This window comes from Eublepharis macularius, chromosome 12 (genome assembly GCF_028583425.1).
Source record: "Eublepharis macularius isolate TG4126 chromosome 12, MPM_Emac_v1.0, whole genome shotgun sequence".
Lineage (NCBI taxonomy): Eukaryota > Metazoa > Chordata > Lepidosauria > Squamata > Eublepharidae > Eublepharis > Eublepharis macularius.
The window spans coordinates 60,452,664-60,469,190 of NC_072801.1; the positions used below are offsets into that span (position 1 = coordinate 60,452,664).

Genomic DNA, 16,527 nt, shown 5'->3' on the forward strand with positions numbered 1-16,527 from the left:
ATAGTCTTCATTTTGAGGCATCAGAAATGTTCACATGCCTCAGTAGCCATTTTTTAAAGGATCTCTCTCTCTGGCTAGTTTGTGGACAGTGAAAGAAGGTATGGGATAACAAGTCAACTTCAGCCAAAGGGCGGTTGCAGAAGCATTGATCTGATGATATCTTGAGAAAACGGCCCTTCATCTGGGCTGTCAGCAATTCATTGCAGCGTACAGCCATTTATGACCGCCTCAGTTTTAGGACTACTAGCATATTAAGATAAAGAGGCTGGTTGAACTGGGTAGGATATTTAATTCTCACGTAGAGCGGGGAGCATTTTCATGGCCCATCCTTTAGAAGGAAGTCCCAGTCTTGCTTAAGCGGCTTCTCTATAAGTAGCTCTCGTCTTTTCCCAGTTAAAGCTCTTGGGTCCCCTGGACATAATTTGTTCATTTCCGGATCCACACTTTTATTCCACCTTCACCAGCAGGGCTCTTGGGCTGCTGATTTAGTGAAGACTGGAAGATCTTCCGAGTTTTGCAGTCTGTATTTGAAACTGACTATGGCTTTTCAGATCAGAGTTGAGATTTTTAGAAGGCCCAATTCAAGTCGTATGACTGTGGAGGATATATATGGTGGTAGAGCAAGTATTTTCTGGAAGAAAGTTAACTGGAATTTGTCGAGTTGTTTTTTTGGGCCCAGGAACCAGATCGGGGAACCATATAATATGTGTGGTATTACAAGAGCCTTGTATGCCTTCAAAAGTGCTGGTACATATTGAGCTCCTTGAATAAAGAAGAATTTAAAGCCAGTAGAGCGAAACTGATTTTCTGTGTAAGATGTTGAATAAGCTTGGATGAGGATAAATTCAACTGGAAGACGACTCCTAGATATCTGAATTCGTTGACCTGTTGTAATTTATATGCACCGATTTTCTATTTGTTGTTTAATCGTTTTGTTGACCTTGAGAACACCATGATTTTGGATTTGTTTTTGTTTCTCTCCAAGAGTTAATTGTTACAGCAGGCAATAAATGCTTTAATAGTTTGCTTTAGACCAACCCAGGTTCTGGAGAGCAAGACAAGGTCATCAACATATAGTAAGGTGGGCACTGGGTATTTGCCCAAGCATGGAGCGTTGGTGGAGATGCCTTGCAAGCTTGGAACAAAGTCGTTTAAATATAGGTTGAATAGGTGAGGTGCAAGAATGCCTCTTTGGATAGGTATTTGGCTTGATATAGTTTATTTAGTTTAACACGTAACACATTTCTGGAGTAGAGGTTAATTATCAGCTTTAACAATCTCTTAGGCAGACGTGCAGCATTAAGTTTGTTCCATAGTCTTGCATGAGAGACGGCATTGAAGGCATCCTTTAGGTCGATAAATGCTGCATATAAATCAATATTATATATCATATATGCTTGTCTCTAGCTATAGTGATTGCCTTAATCTGACCACCTTTGTGACTGCTGTCAGTCTCTGTATTCTACTTGGTTTATATTTTTCTGTGCAGTCACATACAGAATGTATGTGATTAGGGAAATTAGTGAACCAACCAACCTTAACACGGAACCTAAAGTTACACCAGGGCCCCCAAAATACCCATATCCTGGAGATATCCTGCTTATTGGCCCTTCCTGAGTCTGTCTTTGGTCACTGATGCATAGATGCTGGACTCAGAGGGTCTATCCGAAACAGCCGCCCGCTCAGTTTTCAGGGAGTTTTGATCAAGTATAGCATAGGTGACTTCATCATGGTGTGCTTCACAGGCAGCCCCATCACCGTCTGTGCTGTTATAAGGTTCCAGGGGCTACAGGAAGGAAAAAAGAAAGTTACAGCACAATCCTGCCACAGGTTTTCCCAGAGTACTTACAGCATATGAGGGTGTTTTAGAATACTGAAACATGGTCTCTAGTACACATCTTAAAACAGTTATAAGAGTCCATCAGTCAACTTAATAATAATAACTGCATGTATATACCACTCTTCCAGACAGATTAGTGCCTCACTCAATGCTGAGTAAGGTCAGTTTTGTTATTATCACCACAATATAGCTGGGGAGCTGAGAGGAGTGGTTCACCCAAGGTCACATGCTGAATTCATGGCGATACTGGGATTCAAATCAGCAGAGTGCTCAGGCACTTATCTACTATGCTGCAGCAGCTGTCCACAGAATACTGAACGATTGGAACCAATGCCGAGGCAGCTCAGACACTCAGATGTATGACAGCACCGCTCACTGGTAGGGACGGTTACATAAACATTAATAACCATTAAGTGCTGTCATGATACAATTGAATTATGACAACCTTTCCATGGGGTTTCAAGGCAAGAGAGGAGCAGAAGTGTTTTGCCATTGCCTGCCTCTGTGTAGCGTCTTTGGACTTCCTTGCGGGTTTCACATCCAAGTACTAACCAGGGCTGACCCTGCTTAGCTTCCAAGTTCAGAGGAGTAGATGAGCTCAGACTAGTTAGGCCTAACCATTATGTATGTGTGTGGCACCCTCAAGTCATAGCTGACTTAGGGTGACCCCTGATGGGGTTTTGATGGCAAGAGACTATCGGAGGTGGTTTGCCATTGCCTGTCTTTGCAGCCCTGGTCTTTGTTGGGGGTCTCCCATCCAGTTACTAACCAAGGCTGACCCTGCTTATTGTCTGAGATCTGACGAGATCAAGCTCATACAGTACTAAAAATTCTAGAAAGCCACTTTAAAACCAGAGAGTAACATCAGAAGTTGCCACTTGACCACCTGAAGTGAGGTAGAGATATATCATTCCTCTACACCCATTCAAGGTAGCCTACCTAGCCTTCTAATAAAAAAAGTTGCCAAGCAGTTCTCCCACTGCTAGCTAATATTAGGACTGCCATTCCTAAGGAGGACAAATTTAAACACAGTTCTTATTGATGCTTCTGGTATTAAATTTATCTTGTTTCCACTCTCAACTGCAGATATTAAGCAGAGAGGGCTTTCAGTATACAGATACAGAGCTAGAGTTATGCCCCTCTTGGCCTCCATACAGCATAATGGCCAGAGATTCATTTTAATACCAGAAATTCAGATCACGTGTTACTCTCGTGTTTTATCTCTCTGGCTGTCATCAGTAACAAGGATGACTTGGAATTGACATATTGACCTCAGGGGTGAGAATATGAGACGGCTGGCAGGAAGTTCACAATCACAGTAAGACTGTGATAAAGAGTGGCAGGTCTCTTACCATGTTTGCTGGCTGGTTTCTTTCCTTGACAGTGGAGTCTGTAGATCAGAGAGAATCCATGAAATTATTCTCCTAGTACACTGCGAATTAGAAGTCAACACAGTGCCCTCCTTCCCCATATCTTCTAATTCCCAAATGTTGATGGAAGAAGCATTTTGCTTAAGAGCTGTTATGCTACGTTTATTATAAACGTTCTGCCTGAAGACACTGGGTTACTGCAGTCTTTATAAATGAAGCCATTTTACATATAGGCTTCTTTTTTCTGTCTATTCTACTTATTTTGCCTCCTTCTGCATGGCACTTATGCAGAACATTCACTGAAGCTCCCTGCCTCTAACCATGTACAGCTTTTGAGATTTGACAAGGCAGTGCTTACATACCACCAAGAGTATCTTGGCAACCAAAACGGCTAGAAACTTGCTTCAGTTTTTGCTTCAGTTTTTATTAAAAAAAATCTCCCCTGCAATCTCTCTCTCTCTGGCATGGTATTTTTTTGACATGGGGCAAACTTCCAGATGGGTTTTCATTTAAGAACACTTTCTTGTGGGAGCCTAGAAATGATAAACTGCCTTTGTGAGGACTGTACCGCCTCAGTTATGCATGCTTATGGGCCAAACAACTCAAGATGTTGGAGAACGTGACTGGCAATTTTGTCATGTATTTAAAGCTTGGAAAGCAACTGAGGTGTCTCAGGAATCTTTTGAGGGGTTGTAGATCAGGGCCGTGGCACTGGGAGTTCTCACCAACTATTTTCCTAAGAGCAACTACCCCACTGCTTGAGCTCCTATTAGATCTAGTAGAGTAAAAGGATGGGCAGTTGTACCTGATATATTTTTTTCTGTACTGGTTCTCCTGCCAGTTCAGGAAGGGACATCTCTCTCAGGGAAATGGGGCCAGGCCAAAGAATCAACTCTTGCCTGCCTCACTGCTTCAAGGTGTGTGCCCCCCTCAACTGCTTTTTGAATGTAAGTTGCCTGTTGGAAGTTTCATGTATAATTTGGCTCTGCATCTTGCCTGTGGAACATTCAGAGGCCCACTTACCCTTTCTCCTTTTCCGGTACAATACAAAGGCAAACAACAACAGGAGAAGAACCAGGAGAAGGCCTGCAGCACAGCTTGCCCATATGATTGTCAGGGGTGGTACTGTAAAATCAAGGCCGTCTTGAGTTAGAATGCTGCTAACGTTCATTTAATCACTTACAGTGTCCAAAGGCTCCCAGGAATGATCTTTATCTTTCTTCACATGTCTACTCACCTGTACTCCATAGAACTGCCCCCCTGCTCCTGAGCAGCCTGGTTCTCACCCATCCCTTAGTTTTTAACACAAGTCCTTTCCTCACCACATTTCATGATCATGACCCCTTCATGCACATGAAGAAGAAAGGTGGGGGGGACCACACCAAGGCAAAACAAAGATAAGGAGGCAAATGGTCCAGAAGAAAAAGAATCTTTGATAGATGTACAACCCCTACATATTTTGTGTGCAGCTTCATTATGGGGAATCTTCCAGTTCTTTTTAGTTCCATTCCCATATATACACGTTAGCAGAGACATCACACCCCAATAACTTTGTGGATTGCCCAGAGCAAAGAGCCACCCCCTGGTCCAGCATCCAGTGAGATGCTTCTGGGGCAGGCTCCACTGGTGGTTTTCAGAGCTACGCTGCCCCTGCACGTGGAGGTTCCATTGAGCCAACATGGGGAATAGCCATGGGTAGACCGCTCTCCTCCACCAGATCTGTCCAATTTCTGGAAGATTCCCCCTGCTAAAGTGTATATACAGAAACAAAACAAAAAAGAATCTAGAAGATTCCCCCTGACAAAGCTGCCCACAAAACACGTAGGGGTTGTACAAAGATTAAAGATTTGTTTTCTTCCGCATCATTTGTCTCCTTATCGTTGTTTTCCCTTCATGTGCATACAAAGGCTTAAGCTGGTTCTCTGTATGATCCCATGCCATTGAGGTATGGGTGTGAGAATGAAAGGTTTGAATGGATAACAGAAAGGTCTATAGGTAAAGACCATGTTGGAGACATTTATTGGCTTTTAAATGATTCACTGATTGAGGGCAAAACAACATATTACATTTTATGTGAGTTCCCAGTGGGGACTAACTGCCACACTGCAGCTGCGAATCCCAGGTGGCAAAGCACTGCAGAGGCCTGGGCTGTTTCCACATGACTTACCGGCCGACGAAATGTTCCGCAAAACACCTGGAAGATAGCATCTTCTCACGTGAAATTGCGCCAAGATGACGCTTTCATCCAGGAGTTTTGTGCAAAGTAGCATCTTCCTGGAGCGATTTCATGCGAGAAGACGCTATCTTCTGGGTGTTTTGTGGAACGTTTAGTCAGCTGGTAAGTCGTGTGGAAATGGCCCTGGTGTGGTTCAGGATCATGGCACAGGAGGAGTCCCTCCCCCCTGCTCTGTGGCCCCCATGGTGCTTTAACATAGAGCTGCCACCAAGGACTCACAGCTGCAATGTGGGTGTCAGGGCCTACTGGGAACTTGTGTAAAATGTAATGTATAGTTTGGCTCTGAGGAGGAAGACTAAAGGTAAATGGGAGGAAAGACATCAGATGTCCTGCCTTGCAAAAAGAATGGGATGGAATCTGAGGAAATATGGATATAATTAATATTTATATGGAAGAGGGTTTTTATAAGTTACCGTTAAGACTGGTATTTAATGCCTCTAAAGCTTAAGCATATTTATAATTTGGAGAATACAGAATGCTGGTACTGTCAAACTGTTGATGCAGATATTATTCATATGCTTTGGCATACCTTTCTGAGAACAAACATGATTATTTATTAGAGATAGCATGGGTATGATTAACCAATGGAAGCTAAAGTACCTGTGTTAGGTGTCTTGAAGAACTATTTAGGACACAGTGATCTAGAATTATAGTACCAGAGACAGTAGCAAGGATATGTGTTCCTGCTGCCTGGAAATCAAGGTGTCCTCCGTTACTAAGGGACTTGTATAAAAGGATCTGGATTGTGACATTTCTAAACAACTTAATTTATTACAAAGTGGAAATAAGACCATGTGAATTATTTCTTGTTGAGACAGATATATGAAAAGCTTCAAACCTCTTGGTACGAGCTCCACAGGATCACTTGGCTCTGACCAGACAAAAGGCTTTTCTTTATTATTGTACTGGCAGGTATAATCAGCTGCATCCTCCATCTTTTCTATAAAGAAAGAGAATTCTGCTCGGTCTCTACCTGGCTGTGCCAGATGTGATGTTCTCAGGACCCTGGATTTGTATAAAGAGTAGTTCAGAGCAGTTTCTGGCCCCTGGCATTCAATGGTGACATTCAGGCCTGAGGCAAGCTGTTCCTTGGATCTCAACTTGATGGAGGGTTTCGAAAGTCTGGGATCTGGGGCAAGAAAAAACATAGTAAAGGCATGGGTGGATGTTTCCAGCCACTAAGACTGTGAACAAAAGTTGGAATGTATAGATAATGCCAAAGTGTTCTGCATTACTTATTTCATTGACAGAGTGTATAAAGAATTAAGAACTCAATTTTGAGAAAGGATGTGAACAGGAAAATTGGTCTAGAATGCAGAAAAGAGGGATATGTTCAGGCCTCTAATGAGAGAAATGTAATGGAAAATGTGGATATAGTGTTTTGGGGTTACTTGTTCACAAAAACTCTCTGCATATCTTGGATAAAACTGACATTGTAAAATCAAACTACAAAACTGGTATCTTATTTCCAGCTTGTTTTTAAGATGCAGCTCCTCCTGTGTCCTTTAGATGAAATCACCCATTGCCCACTGGAATAGAGATGGGCACAAACAGCAATACGAACTAAAAAACGCCAGGAACAGCCCAATCAGCTGTTCGCGAACAAGCTGTTCCTGAGGCCCCATTCTAAACGAACAGGTGGTCGTTGCAAGCCTCATGTTCGTTGCTGTTCATTGCTGTTCATGAAGCCAGACAATCTGGCACCTGCAATCAATTCCCTTGGCAACCGGAGGCAGGGACTGCCTGAACTCTGTCTGAACTCCTGCTGTTGCCCTGGAAACCCCAATCTAAGCCCAATTTAGCTTGATAGGCAGGTCTTCCTTTCAAGTGTGGAGCTCCAAATTTGTTACAAGGAAGCAAAGAGCAGGGGGGAGGGGGGCTCCGAGCTCTGCTTTTGCAGACCGAGACAGTTGCTGCTGGCATTTTGAGAGAGAGGCAGGGAGAGTGCATTGGAGCTTGAATTTTCTTTGTGTGTGGTGGGATAGGGATCTACCTCTTCAGGTTCCAGGGCTGCTGCCAGGCTCTGGGCCAAGCTATTATTTATTACTGGTACCTTTCCTGCTGCCTGCTCAGGTCAGGTTTCTGGGAGTGGTGCGGTAGGGATCTACCCCTTCAAGTTCCAGGGCTGCTATCAGGGTCTGGGGCCAAACTATTATTTATTATTGGTACATTTCCTGCTGTCTGCTCAGGTAGGGTTTCTGGGAGTGGTGTGGTAGGGATCATGATGGCTGGAGGAGAGCCTGCTAGCCCCCATGAACAACGAACAACAAACATGTTCGTCAATGTTTGTTGTTTGTGGATGGCAATGAACAATGAACACCATGTTCATTTTTTTTCCTCCTTGTGCCCATGTCTACTATTGAAGCAGTATGTGTTACATAGTGTTTCAAATATGTTTGAAATTAATAATGTTGGTATGAAGTCTTTGCCATAAACCAGTCCTGTTGGAACATAGAGTTAGACTGCTTTGCATTCATTATGGTTGCCTTTGCATCTGTAACTGTAAAAGTGTGGAGGAAAGCCCGTAGACATGGTTGATTATTTTTATTATAACAGACCTTTAAATTTTGTTTGAATTGTAATCATTCTTGGTTGTAACTGGTGTCATAATTTATGACATGGGTAAAACTCATAAATAATATTTTACAGTTAGAGCACATTGTGAATCTCACCTCAAAAGAGAAGATGAGACTTAGGAAAAATCCATGAAGACCATAGCATCATATTGCTTGGTATTTTACCCAAAATGCTAAGCAACAAATAATATCTTTTAGTCTGTAATGTGTCACTTTAAAATATTGCTAAGAATATTTAAGCCAATGGGTTAAAATTAAACCCAAAGAGGTTTTGGCTAAACATTAGGAAGAACTTCCTGATGGTAAAAGTGGTTGCCTGGTGGAACAGGCTTCCTCAGGAAGTAACAAACTCTCCTTTTGGGGGGAGGGTTTTAGGTAGTAGCTAAGAGCTCTGTGGCACAGAGTGGTAAGCTGCAGTCCTGCAGCCCAAGCTCTGAGTTTGATCCTGGTGGAAGGCGGGTTCAGGTAGCCAGCTCAAGGTTGACTCAGCCTTCCATCCTTCCGAGGTCGGTAAAATGAGTACCCAGTTTCCTGGGGGTAAAGTGTAGATGACTGGGGAAGGCAATGGCAAACCACCCCGTAACAAAAGTCTGCCAAGAAAACGTCCTGATGTGATGTCCCCCCATGGGTCAGTAATGACTCGGTGCTTGCACAGGGGACTACCTTTACCTTTACCTAGGTAGTAGCTAGCTGCCCATCTCTCAGTGTAACCCCATGAGCTAATTGGTTTAGCCCAGAAGGGTGGAGTCAGTATCTAGAGCTAAGCAGCTGAGAAAGGGGCCCAGTTGCTGGGGAGCTGGATAACAATTAATGTGCTCTTATCACTGTGAAGAAGGTAATCAGAAACACATGTATGTGAACAATTGTGACTAAAACTCGTGGATGTGTGTTATATTTCGTTTGGTATTATTATTGGTATATTATTATTTCAGTGTTGGAATTCCCAAGAAAAGGACAAAAGCCTGGGTTCCACGAGTGGTTTCAAAGACAATCAGTTACCTGACTGAACTTAAAAGACATTGTGGGCTTCAAGTATCTTTTTTGTTATTGTTGTTGCACCTATGAGTTTGGTTAAAAAAATAGTTGTATTGTTCTGATTTTTTGAAAGGTTGATGTAAAGAAATTTGTTTAACTTACATTTGTATTGAAAGTTTGCTTCCTAAGACCCATACAACCCATACAAAAGAGGTTACATCAACAGTGCTGATTCTATGCTTCAGTATGAACTAAAGGAGATCATAAGAAAGGGATGAGCCAGTGGTTGGATCTTCTGTGGCTAGGTCAGGGTAATGCTGATCGCTACTTCGGAGTCAGGAAAGAATTTTCTTGCAGGCCAGAATGAAAAGGGATCCTGAAGGCTTTTTGCCTTCCTCTGGGCATTGAGAAGGAATCACTGGGGAAGAGAGGGGTGTGGGTGGTCGTGAATTTCCTGTGTTGTACAGAGGGTTGAACTAGAGGACCGTTTGGGTCCATTCCAGTTAGAGTTGCCAGTCTCAAGGTGGTGGTGGGATATCTCCCAGAATTACAATGGATCTCCAGGAGATCAGTTCTCCTGGAGAAAATGGCTGCTTGGGAGGGTGGAATCTATAGCATTATACCCTGTTGAGGTCCCTCCCCTTCCCAGACCCCACCAAATCCAAGCTCTGCCCTCAAATCTCTAGGTGTTTCCCAAGTGTGAGCTGGCAACCCTATGATTTTATTATTTTAAGTACATGTAAAATGAGAAACTTTTAAAAATCAAATGTACATTTTAGTCAGTATAGCTTTTCCATTTGATTTACGGTTGCGGAAAATATCAAAGGCATTTTAATCTTATTTATGAAAATAGCATACAAGGATTGAGATAGGCCTTCACCTCTTATGTAGATATGTATTTCATCACTGTAATCGGAACATCGTTCTCTATAGCTGTTTTCTTTGAAGCAATACACACATTTGTAGATCCCTGCATTTGACTGATTGGCATTGAAAATGGTAAACATAACCTCATTTTGCTCTGCCTTCTTTGCATCCTGACAGTCCCAAGAGGAACCTTTTAGTTTGCACAGAGAAAATTCGGCATGTTGTTGGCCTTCATTCTTACAATGGATGGTGATATTTCCTCCCACTATAACTCCCTCACTTGAGCGCATAGAAACTGAAGGCTTGAGATAAGGTGCTGCAAAAGAAAGAGAACGAGAGCAATATTGAGAAGATGAAGTGTCTACAACAGGGGTCCCCAATGTGATGCCCATGGGCCCCACTGTGCCCACCGAAACCTTTGCTGCTGCCTGCCAAGTGTTTTTAGAAAGTAGGTGGGGCAAGTTGGGGCTTCTGCCAAGCATGGTTTCTGATTGGCCATTGGAGATTTTATTGGCTATGCAGATTTCTAAAAACATTGCTTTGGCAGAAGCTGCTTCCACAGCACAAGAATCTTTACTGGATGACTGAAGGTAAGGTGTAGCAGCCATTTTGTGGTTGGCTCTGCCTCCTGCAGCAGCCATTTCGTGGCAGCCATTTGTAGCTGCACTCACCACACAGTGTCAGAACCCTAAGGCTGGGTCAACCACAAAATGTCAGGAAGTGAGGTTATGCATAACTTCAAAAGCAATATTTAAGGCAGAAGCTCTATTTAACATGATGCCTTTTAAAATGTTGTTAAAACAAAATATTGTTTTAAAGCTTTGGTTTTTTGCCTATAAACCACATACCTTCATTCATGCTGTGATGAGCCTTGTACTGCAGTGGCAGTTGCTTCCAAAACAATGTTTTTAAAAATCTGCACAGCCAGTCAGATCTCCAATGGCCAATCAGAAGCTCGGATGTACAGATATCTCCATCTGGCCCCACCAGCAGACACTTCTTGGGGATCCTTGAGTTACTGAATTTTCAAGGATCAATTAACAAGTGCCACTTGTTATAAACAGAGAGAGAAAAGCAATTTTGGCTGTTAGGGCCTATGGCAATTAACTCCTATCTTGTCCCCAATACTGATATACTTTTGTCTACAGGTACTCACCTCTAGATATCACCCACTGACCAGCCATCCACCATCCTGGAAAGGAGATGATTCCATTAGTGGCAAAGTATGTGAACAACAGGAACTTATAGTGTGTCTCTGCTCTGGTCCTGTCCCCTGCCCTCAGCCACCCTGCTATTAGAGACCCTCCATTCTCACTAACTTCCCACCTGAAGTACCAACCAAGAAAGACGATGTTCATGGAAAACCTCATGGAAAACCTTCTGTATCCCATAGTGTCCTTGCTCTCGTGTCCTCTGACCGATGATCTCAACTGGTGGTGCCGCTTCGGAAATACGACAGCGCTCTGTGCCAGAGTCATCATTACCCACAATGCTTCCAGTTTCTCTATGTTCAAAAGGGATGGGCAAACCACATCCCCTTTTTCTAGGCTGCAGGCTCAGATTAACAAAACAGCAGAGGAAGTTCATAGGTTTCAAAATCCAGATGCCATGAGGTGAAGGTTTAATTTAGACCAGATATCTGCAGATGTAAAAAAAAGCCTTGAAAGGAAAAATCCAACATGAAATTACTGAATTCATGAAGAACTTCAGTACTATCTTCCCTTCAGTTCTGAACAAGGACCTGGAATTTCTCAAACACATGAAGCTGCCTTATACAGAATCAGACTGTTGGTCTCTCATCATCAGTATTGTCTCCTCAGACTGGCAGCTGCTCTTCAGGGCCTCTTTCACATTACTTATTACCTAATCCTTTAAACTGGTGATGCCAAGGATTGAACTTGTGACCTTCTGCACGCTCAGCAGATACTGTACCACTGAGCCTCCAGCTCACTATGGATGCTAAATAGTATATCCCATCTCCACAGATGTTAACTAGTTCTGCCAAACATGTATATTTGTCTAATTGGATGTTTATCATGTTTCACCCTGTGCTTTCCCAGATTATATCTGATTTTATGTTTATCCTACTTCACCTACGTGTAAATGGTTGGGAGTTCTCCTCACCATTCCGAGGGGTTTGAGTGCTCTTTTGATTTGATCTTGTTTTAAAAATCCTCTTTTTGTCACCTTCCTCCTGCCTTTCTATCATTCACAGGTTTCAGTATAAATGTGTATGACTAATAGATGAACAATTCATGAATTTTATGACATGAGCTCCAATTCATGAAGTCTTATGCTGGAATAAATGTTAATATTTGTTGTGCACTGGGCCGAGCAAGGCCTCTAAAGTCATTACTGTATTGATTGTAATGTACTATACTGTGTTGAGTTTAAGGTTCAGTCAAGGCTCCCAATGCCTGCATTCTCATTGGTCCATAATCTCTGCAATATCACTGGTTACTTTCTCAAGGCAGCAGCCAATCGGTCCTCTATAATAAAGACCAATCAGTGGCCTGCCTACTTCATACATTGTATATAGTTTATGCAAATGATGGTATTGTAAAGTATGTGTTCTCATTGGCTATCAGTATTCATGGGGTGGAGCTACTGTATATATATTGAGAGCTTCTGTTCAGTCTGTCAGTGTGCGTGTTGTGTTCCTGCTAAATAAAGAGCTGTTGATTTACCTCAAGTCTGAACCCACTATTTAACAGTATTTAAGACACCAGTGGACTTCTGTTTTACTTTGTTTCCCCAGACTTACATGGCTATACCTCTGAAATATTCAGATCCAATCACTAGCAAATCCTTGCAAAACACTACCAAAGAATAGCTGAAATCCAAAGTTGCCTTTCAGGATAGCAGAGCCAATGGCTTTGTACCTAAATTCCAGAAAGAAATTTCTGCTCTTCTTGAAGTGAAACCACAATCATAAATCTTGGCAAAACCATGCCCTGTTTGGCCCATTATGGCCCTCAGGCTCATGCCATAGCCTGAGTTGCTGTACCATGACTTGCCTCCTAACTTAAGTCCAGGGAGCCCCGTGGCACAGAGTGGTAAGCTGCAGTACTGCAGCCCAAGCTTTGCTCACAACCTGAGTTCGATCCTGGTGGAAGCTTGGTCTGGGTAGCTGGCTCAAGGTTGACTCAGCTTTCCATCCTTCTGAGGTTGGTAAAATGAGTACCCAGTTTCCTGGGGGTTAAGTATAGAAGACTGGGGAAGGCAATGGCAAACCACCCCGTAACTTAAATCCAGCCTTCCTGTGATGCTCCCATCCTCCCTTCCTAAATTTCCATTTTGGCTGTGACGGGCTGTGTAGAAGTTAGTTCTTGAGGGAAAATGTTCTCTGCGGCTTCTCATGTAATCTGTTTTTTTTTATTTTTGCCTCAGACCATTTGGATCTACCAGATTTTTTTTTTTGGTCATTACCCTCTTTAATTTTTTTAAAACAGATTCAAGACTTAAGTGGCTTTAGAGAGATGCCCAGCCTTTTAGGGCTGGGGTGCTTCCAAACCAGTGAAATGTTTCATAGTTGTCTGGTTGCTGTTTCGATTGTGTGTGTGCAATAGAGATTTCACAAAGCCCTGAGTAATTCCTTTTCTCTCCATTATCAGCTGTGGGTTCTCTTTCACGCTTGATACACACTGAAGCTTCCCCCTCCATGCCATTCCCTCATAATGCTCAGGATTCTGTCCCCTCTGCTTTTATTTTAGGATTTTTTTTCAAGCGCATGGGTAATGTTGCATACAAATAATGCAATTTTTTTTAAAAAAAAAAAAATTAAGTATTTGCAATGACACCTCCAACCATCCCTTACCCCCATAAAGGCAGACTGAGCTGTGGGTGAGTCTGTTCTTTTTTTTTTTTAGCCCACAAGCATGAATAGCTGAATAGGAATAATGCAATACTTTTGCACAGGGCTCATTTCGAGGGGGAACGCTCAGGAACGCAGTTCCGGCAGTTCCCCAAAGAGGTCACATGTCAGGTGGCCCTGTCCACCTGACTCTCAGCCATTTTGGGCCCGTTTCAGCCTGGATTGGGGACGAAACAGCCTGGATTGGGCCTCTGATGGGTGGTGGATCACTCTCCTGCTCATCAGTGGTCCGATCTTGACCATTCTGGGCCCCTTTTCAGCCATTTTCAGCCCCCTTTTGCCATTTTGGGCCCAATTTCAGCCCTGAATGGCCAGGATTGGGTCCAAAACAGCCAGGATAAGTGATGCCGGGGGTGTGGCATAAGCAAATCAGCTATGCTAATGACACACTTCCAGCGATGGCAAAAGGTGTGGCATATGCTAATGAGTTATGCTAATGAGTTCCTCCAGCTCCTTTTCTACGAAATGACCCCTGCTTTTGCAACCTAAAAAAGAAAAAACAGCCCTCCCCTCTGTCTAAAAGGCAGGAGATTCCCTTGTTATATTAATTTCTGCAAGGGACTGTTTCCTTACAGTCACTTGAAAGAGTAACTGACTAGTACCTTTTGATACTCTATTTCTCCTTCAGATGCAAAAGATTGCTCATAACATGCCCAGGAAACACTGGGCTTTTTTGAAAAGTGTCTGTGCATGGAAAGCACCCATCTCTCTTTTTATTGGAGAATTATTTAGATGGGGAAAGGTACGCTGTGGGGTCATTTCGTGCAGCCAGCCAGATGCTGCAAGCCCCCACCCTTGAAGGAACAGACTGTTAATGGTCAGTGCCCAAATGGAGGACAACGTCATGTGGAATGGAAACTGTTGTCAGAATTTTGTTAGTGGGTCGGAACCAGGCCTTTTTGGCCCATGTTAGAAATAAAGAACCAGCTACAGTTTGGGAAAAAGAAATCTTCCAAAAGCTCTGTCCCTGCAGAATAAAGTTGCCTTTCCTAGGAAGATCTCACCCTCTGTGACAGGGAATAGATGAGGCCATAAAAGTTGTTAATTGTTTGGGACCTTTTTGAGTCCTCTGGCCTTTTTCATATAAATCACCAAAAGAGCAAAGGTAAACAGCAAACAGCTTATCTCTGGGGAGAACAGGATATCCTATGACTAGTGTAGTGTGAACATTCCTTTGCAAATTACAAATGCATATCAAAGATGCAGTCTATCACAGAGGTAAAGGATGTGTAGACTTGTGTTTACACGAAAGACCCTCAACGGAACTGTCTTTCAAGAACAAAGACAATGCGATTGATTAACATGTTAATGAGGCAAGTCTTTGATATTTCCCTATAAAAGAGGGATGGAACAAGAACTCGGTACCCTTCACTTGCCAACACGCAAAGGCTAGTGCTAGCCTTTGCGGCTGTGCAATGGGGGGGGGGGTCCCAGAGCTCTGGAATGGGGGGAGGGTAAGTTTTCTGTAGTTATCTTATAATGTTGTTGTATTGTGCATGCTAACTTTTATTCTGTATCTATCTTTATAGTGCTTTGGTAGTCAGTAGGCTGGGCCCAAGTCTGGTGCCTTGCCCAACTGTTTTTTTTTAAATTATTATTATGTCTTTACAAATAAAGAACTTCCAGTCTCGCATAAGACCTTCTCACTGCTGACACATTATTCCCAGCAGAGACATCAGTTTAGTACTAGGGAAAGATCAAGTGAGGTTGCACTCTTTACATGCCTATGGTAAGAGGCAAACCCAAGCAGCTGGTGGACTAGTCCCCGGTTGCAGAGCAACAATTTCCACAACAGAAACGTGGAAAAAAAACCCCACCGGTCGGGTGGCTGAAACATGAAAAATCCTTGGGCCATTTCCAGACGGCTTACCTTCTGCCGCTCCATGCCGCAATGCCACAGCTCAAGCAGGGGCGAACATGAAATACCGCGTTTTCTCACGCGAGTTTTGCGCGATGTTGTGCAAAACTCGCATGAGAAAACGCGGTATTTCACGTTCGCCCCAGCACGAGCTGCGGCGTTGCGGCATGGAGCAGCCGAAGGTAAGCCGTCTGGAAACGGCTTTGGTGTTAAAGCAGCCCTACTTGGAATTTCAAAATTTAATTCATCAGTTACTCTGTGATTTTGCTAATCCTTTCTGCTGTGTGTTTCACTATAATAGCAGGGAGAGAAAAAGCAACTACATCAAGGTAAGTTGACTCTACCTCTCCACAAGGCATCTTATAAATAGCCCAGGAGTCTCTCTACACAAGACATCTGGCACGTGCCAGGTCTTAAAATAAAAAAATTCAAAGACAGAGCAGTGCGAGATCCCTGGGGAAGAGGAACTTTGCCATTTCGCCCAGAGGGGTGGGGGGAGATGATTGCAAATTTCCTCTTCCCCAGGGACCTTGCGCTGCTCTGTCTTTGAAAACTTCTATTTTTAAGACCTGGCAGATTCCACCCAGAGTGAGGGGCAGGGGGACTAAAGGCTTGCGGCCATAAATTACATTAGAAAATGTAATTTTGCTTGTATTTTCAACCTTCCTCTCTTCCTCTCCAAGTGACTCTTTTAAAACTACAGTTCCCAGGAAGCATTGCGTCACCCAACACTTGAAAAATACGTGCCAGATGTCTTGTGTAGAGAAACTCAAGTTTTGGTGGCGGAGGCAGAAAATTCAAACAGCAGCTATCAAAATGTAACAATAAACAATTGGCATTTTGCTTTGATATGATATGTGTTCATTATATTAAGAAACCTGAGGAGTGTTGGGGTCATATATACTTGCTGAACGGTGAGCTATGAGGAATT

General features: G+C 43.1%; 1 protein-coding gene across 3 annotated transcripts; it reads right to left on the reverse strand.

The window, feature by feature from the left end:
- Nucleotides 1-1,354: 1,354 nt before the first annotated feature.
- On the reverse strand, nt 1,355-11,274 carry LOC129338164 (immunoglobulin superfamily member 1-like). 3 transcript variants are annotated; one of them, XM_054992199.1, is made up of 7 exons: nt 11,204-11,274; nt 11,021-11,056; nt 9,878-10,180; nt 6,420-6,575; nt 4,234-4,335; nt 3,193-3,230; nt 1,355-1,786 (listed from the first exon to the last, which is right to left on the reverse strand). In XM_054992199.1, exons 1-7 carry the CDS (start codon nt 11,253-11,255, stop codon nt 1,601-1,603), a joined length of 873 nt encoding a protein of 290 aa, XP_054848174.1. In that variant the 5' UTR covers nt 11,256-11,274; the 3' UTR covers nt 1,355-1,600. The 3 variants fall into 3 exon arrangements, with proteins under 3 accessions (XP_054848174.1, XP_054848172.1, XP_054848173.1); XM_054992197.1 differs by having other exon boundaries at nt 6,285-6,575; XM_054992198.1 differs by having other exon boundaries at nt 6,285-6,575; nt 11,191-11,273.
- Between the last annotated feature and the right edge of the window lie 5,253 nt (nt 11,275-16,527).

What these genes read in the sequence shown, in the direction of transcription:
- LOC129338164 (XM_054992197.1), bottom strand. Translation starts at nt 11,255, where the DNA reads ATGGGATACAGAAGGTTTTCCATGAGGTTTTCCATGAACATCGTCTTT. An exon ending in AATACATATCTACATAAGAG is followed by an intron (nt 6,576 to 9,877) that starts GTGAAGGCCTAT and finishes TTCTTGCCCCAG; the next exon opens with ATCCCAGACTTTCGAAACCC. An exon ending in GTACCGGAAAAGGAGAAAGG is followed by an intron (nt 3,231 to 4,233) that starts GTAAGTGGGCCT and finishes TCTGATCTACAG; the next exon opens with ACTCCACTGTCAAGGAAAGA.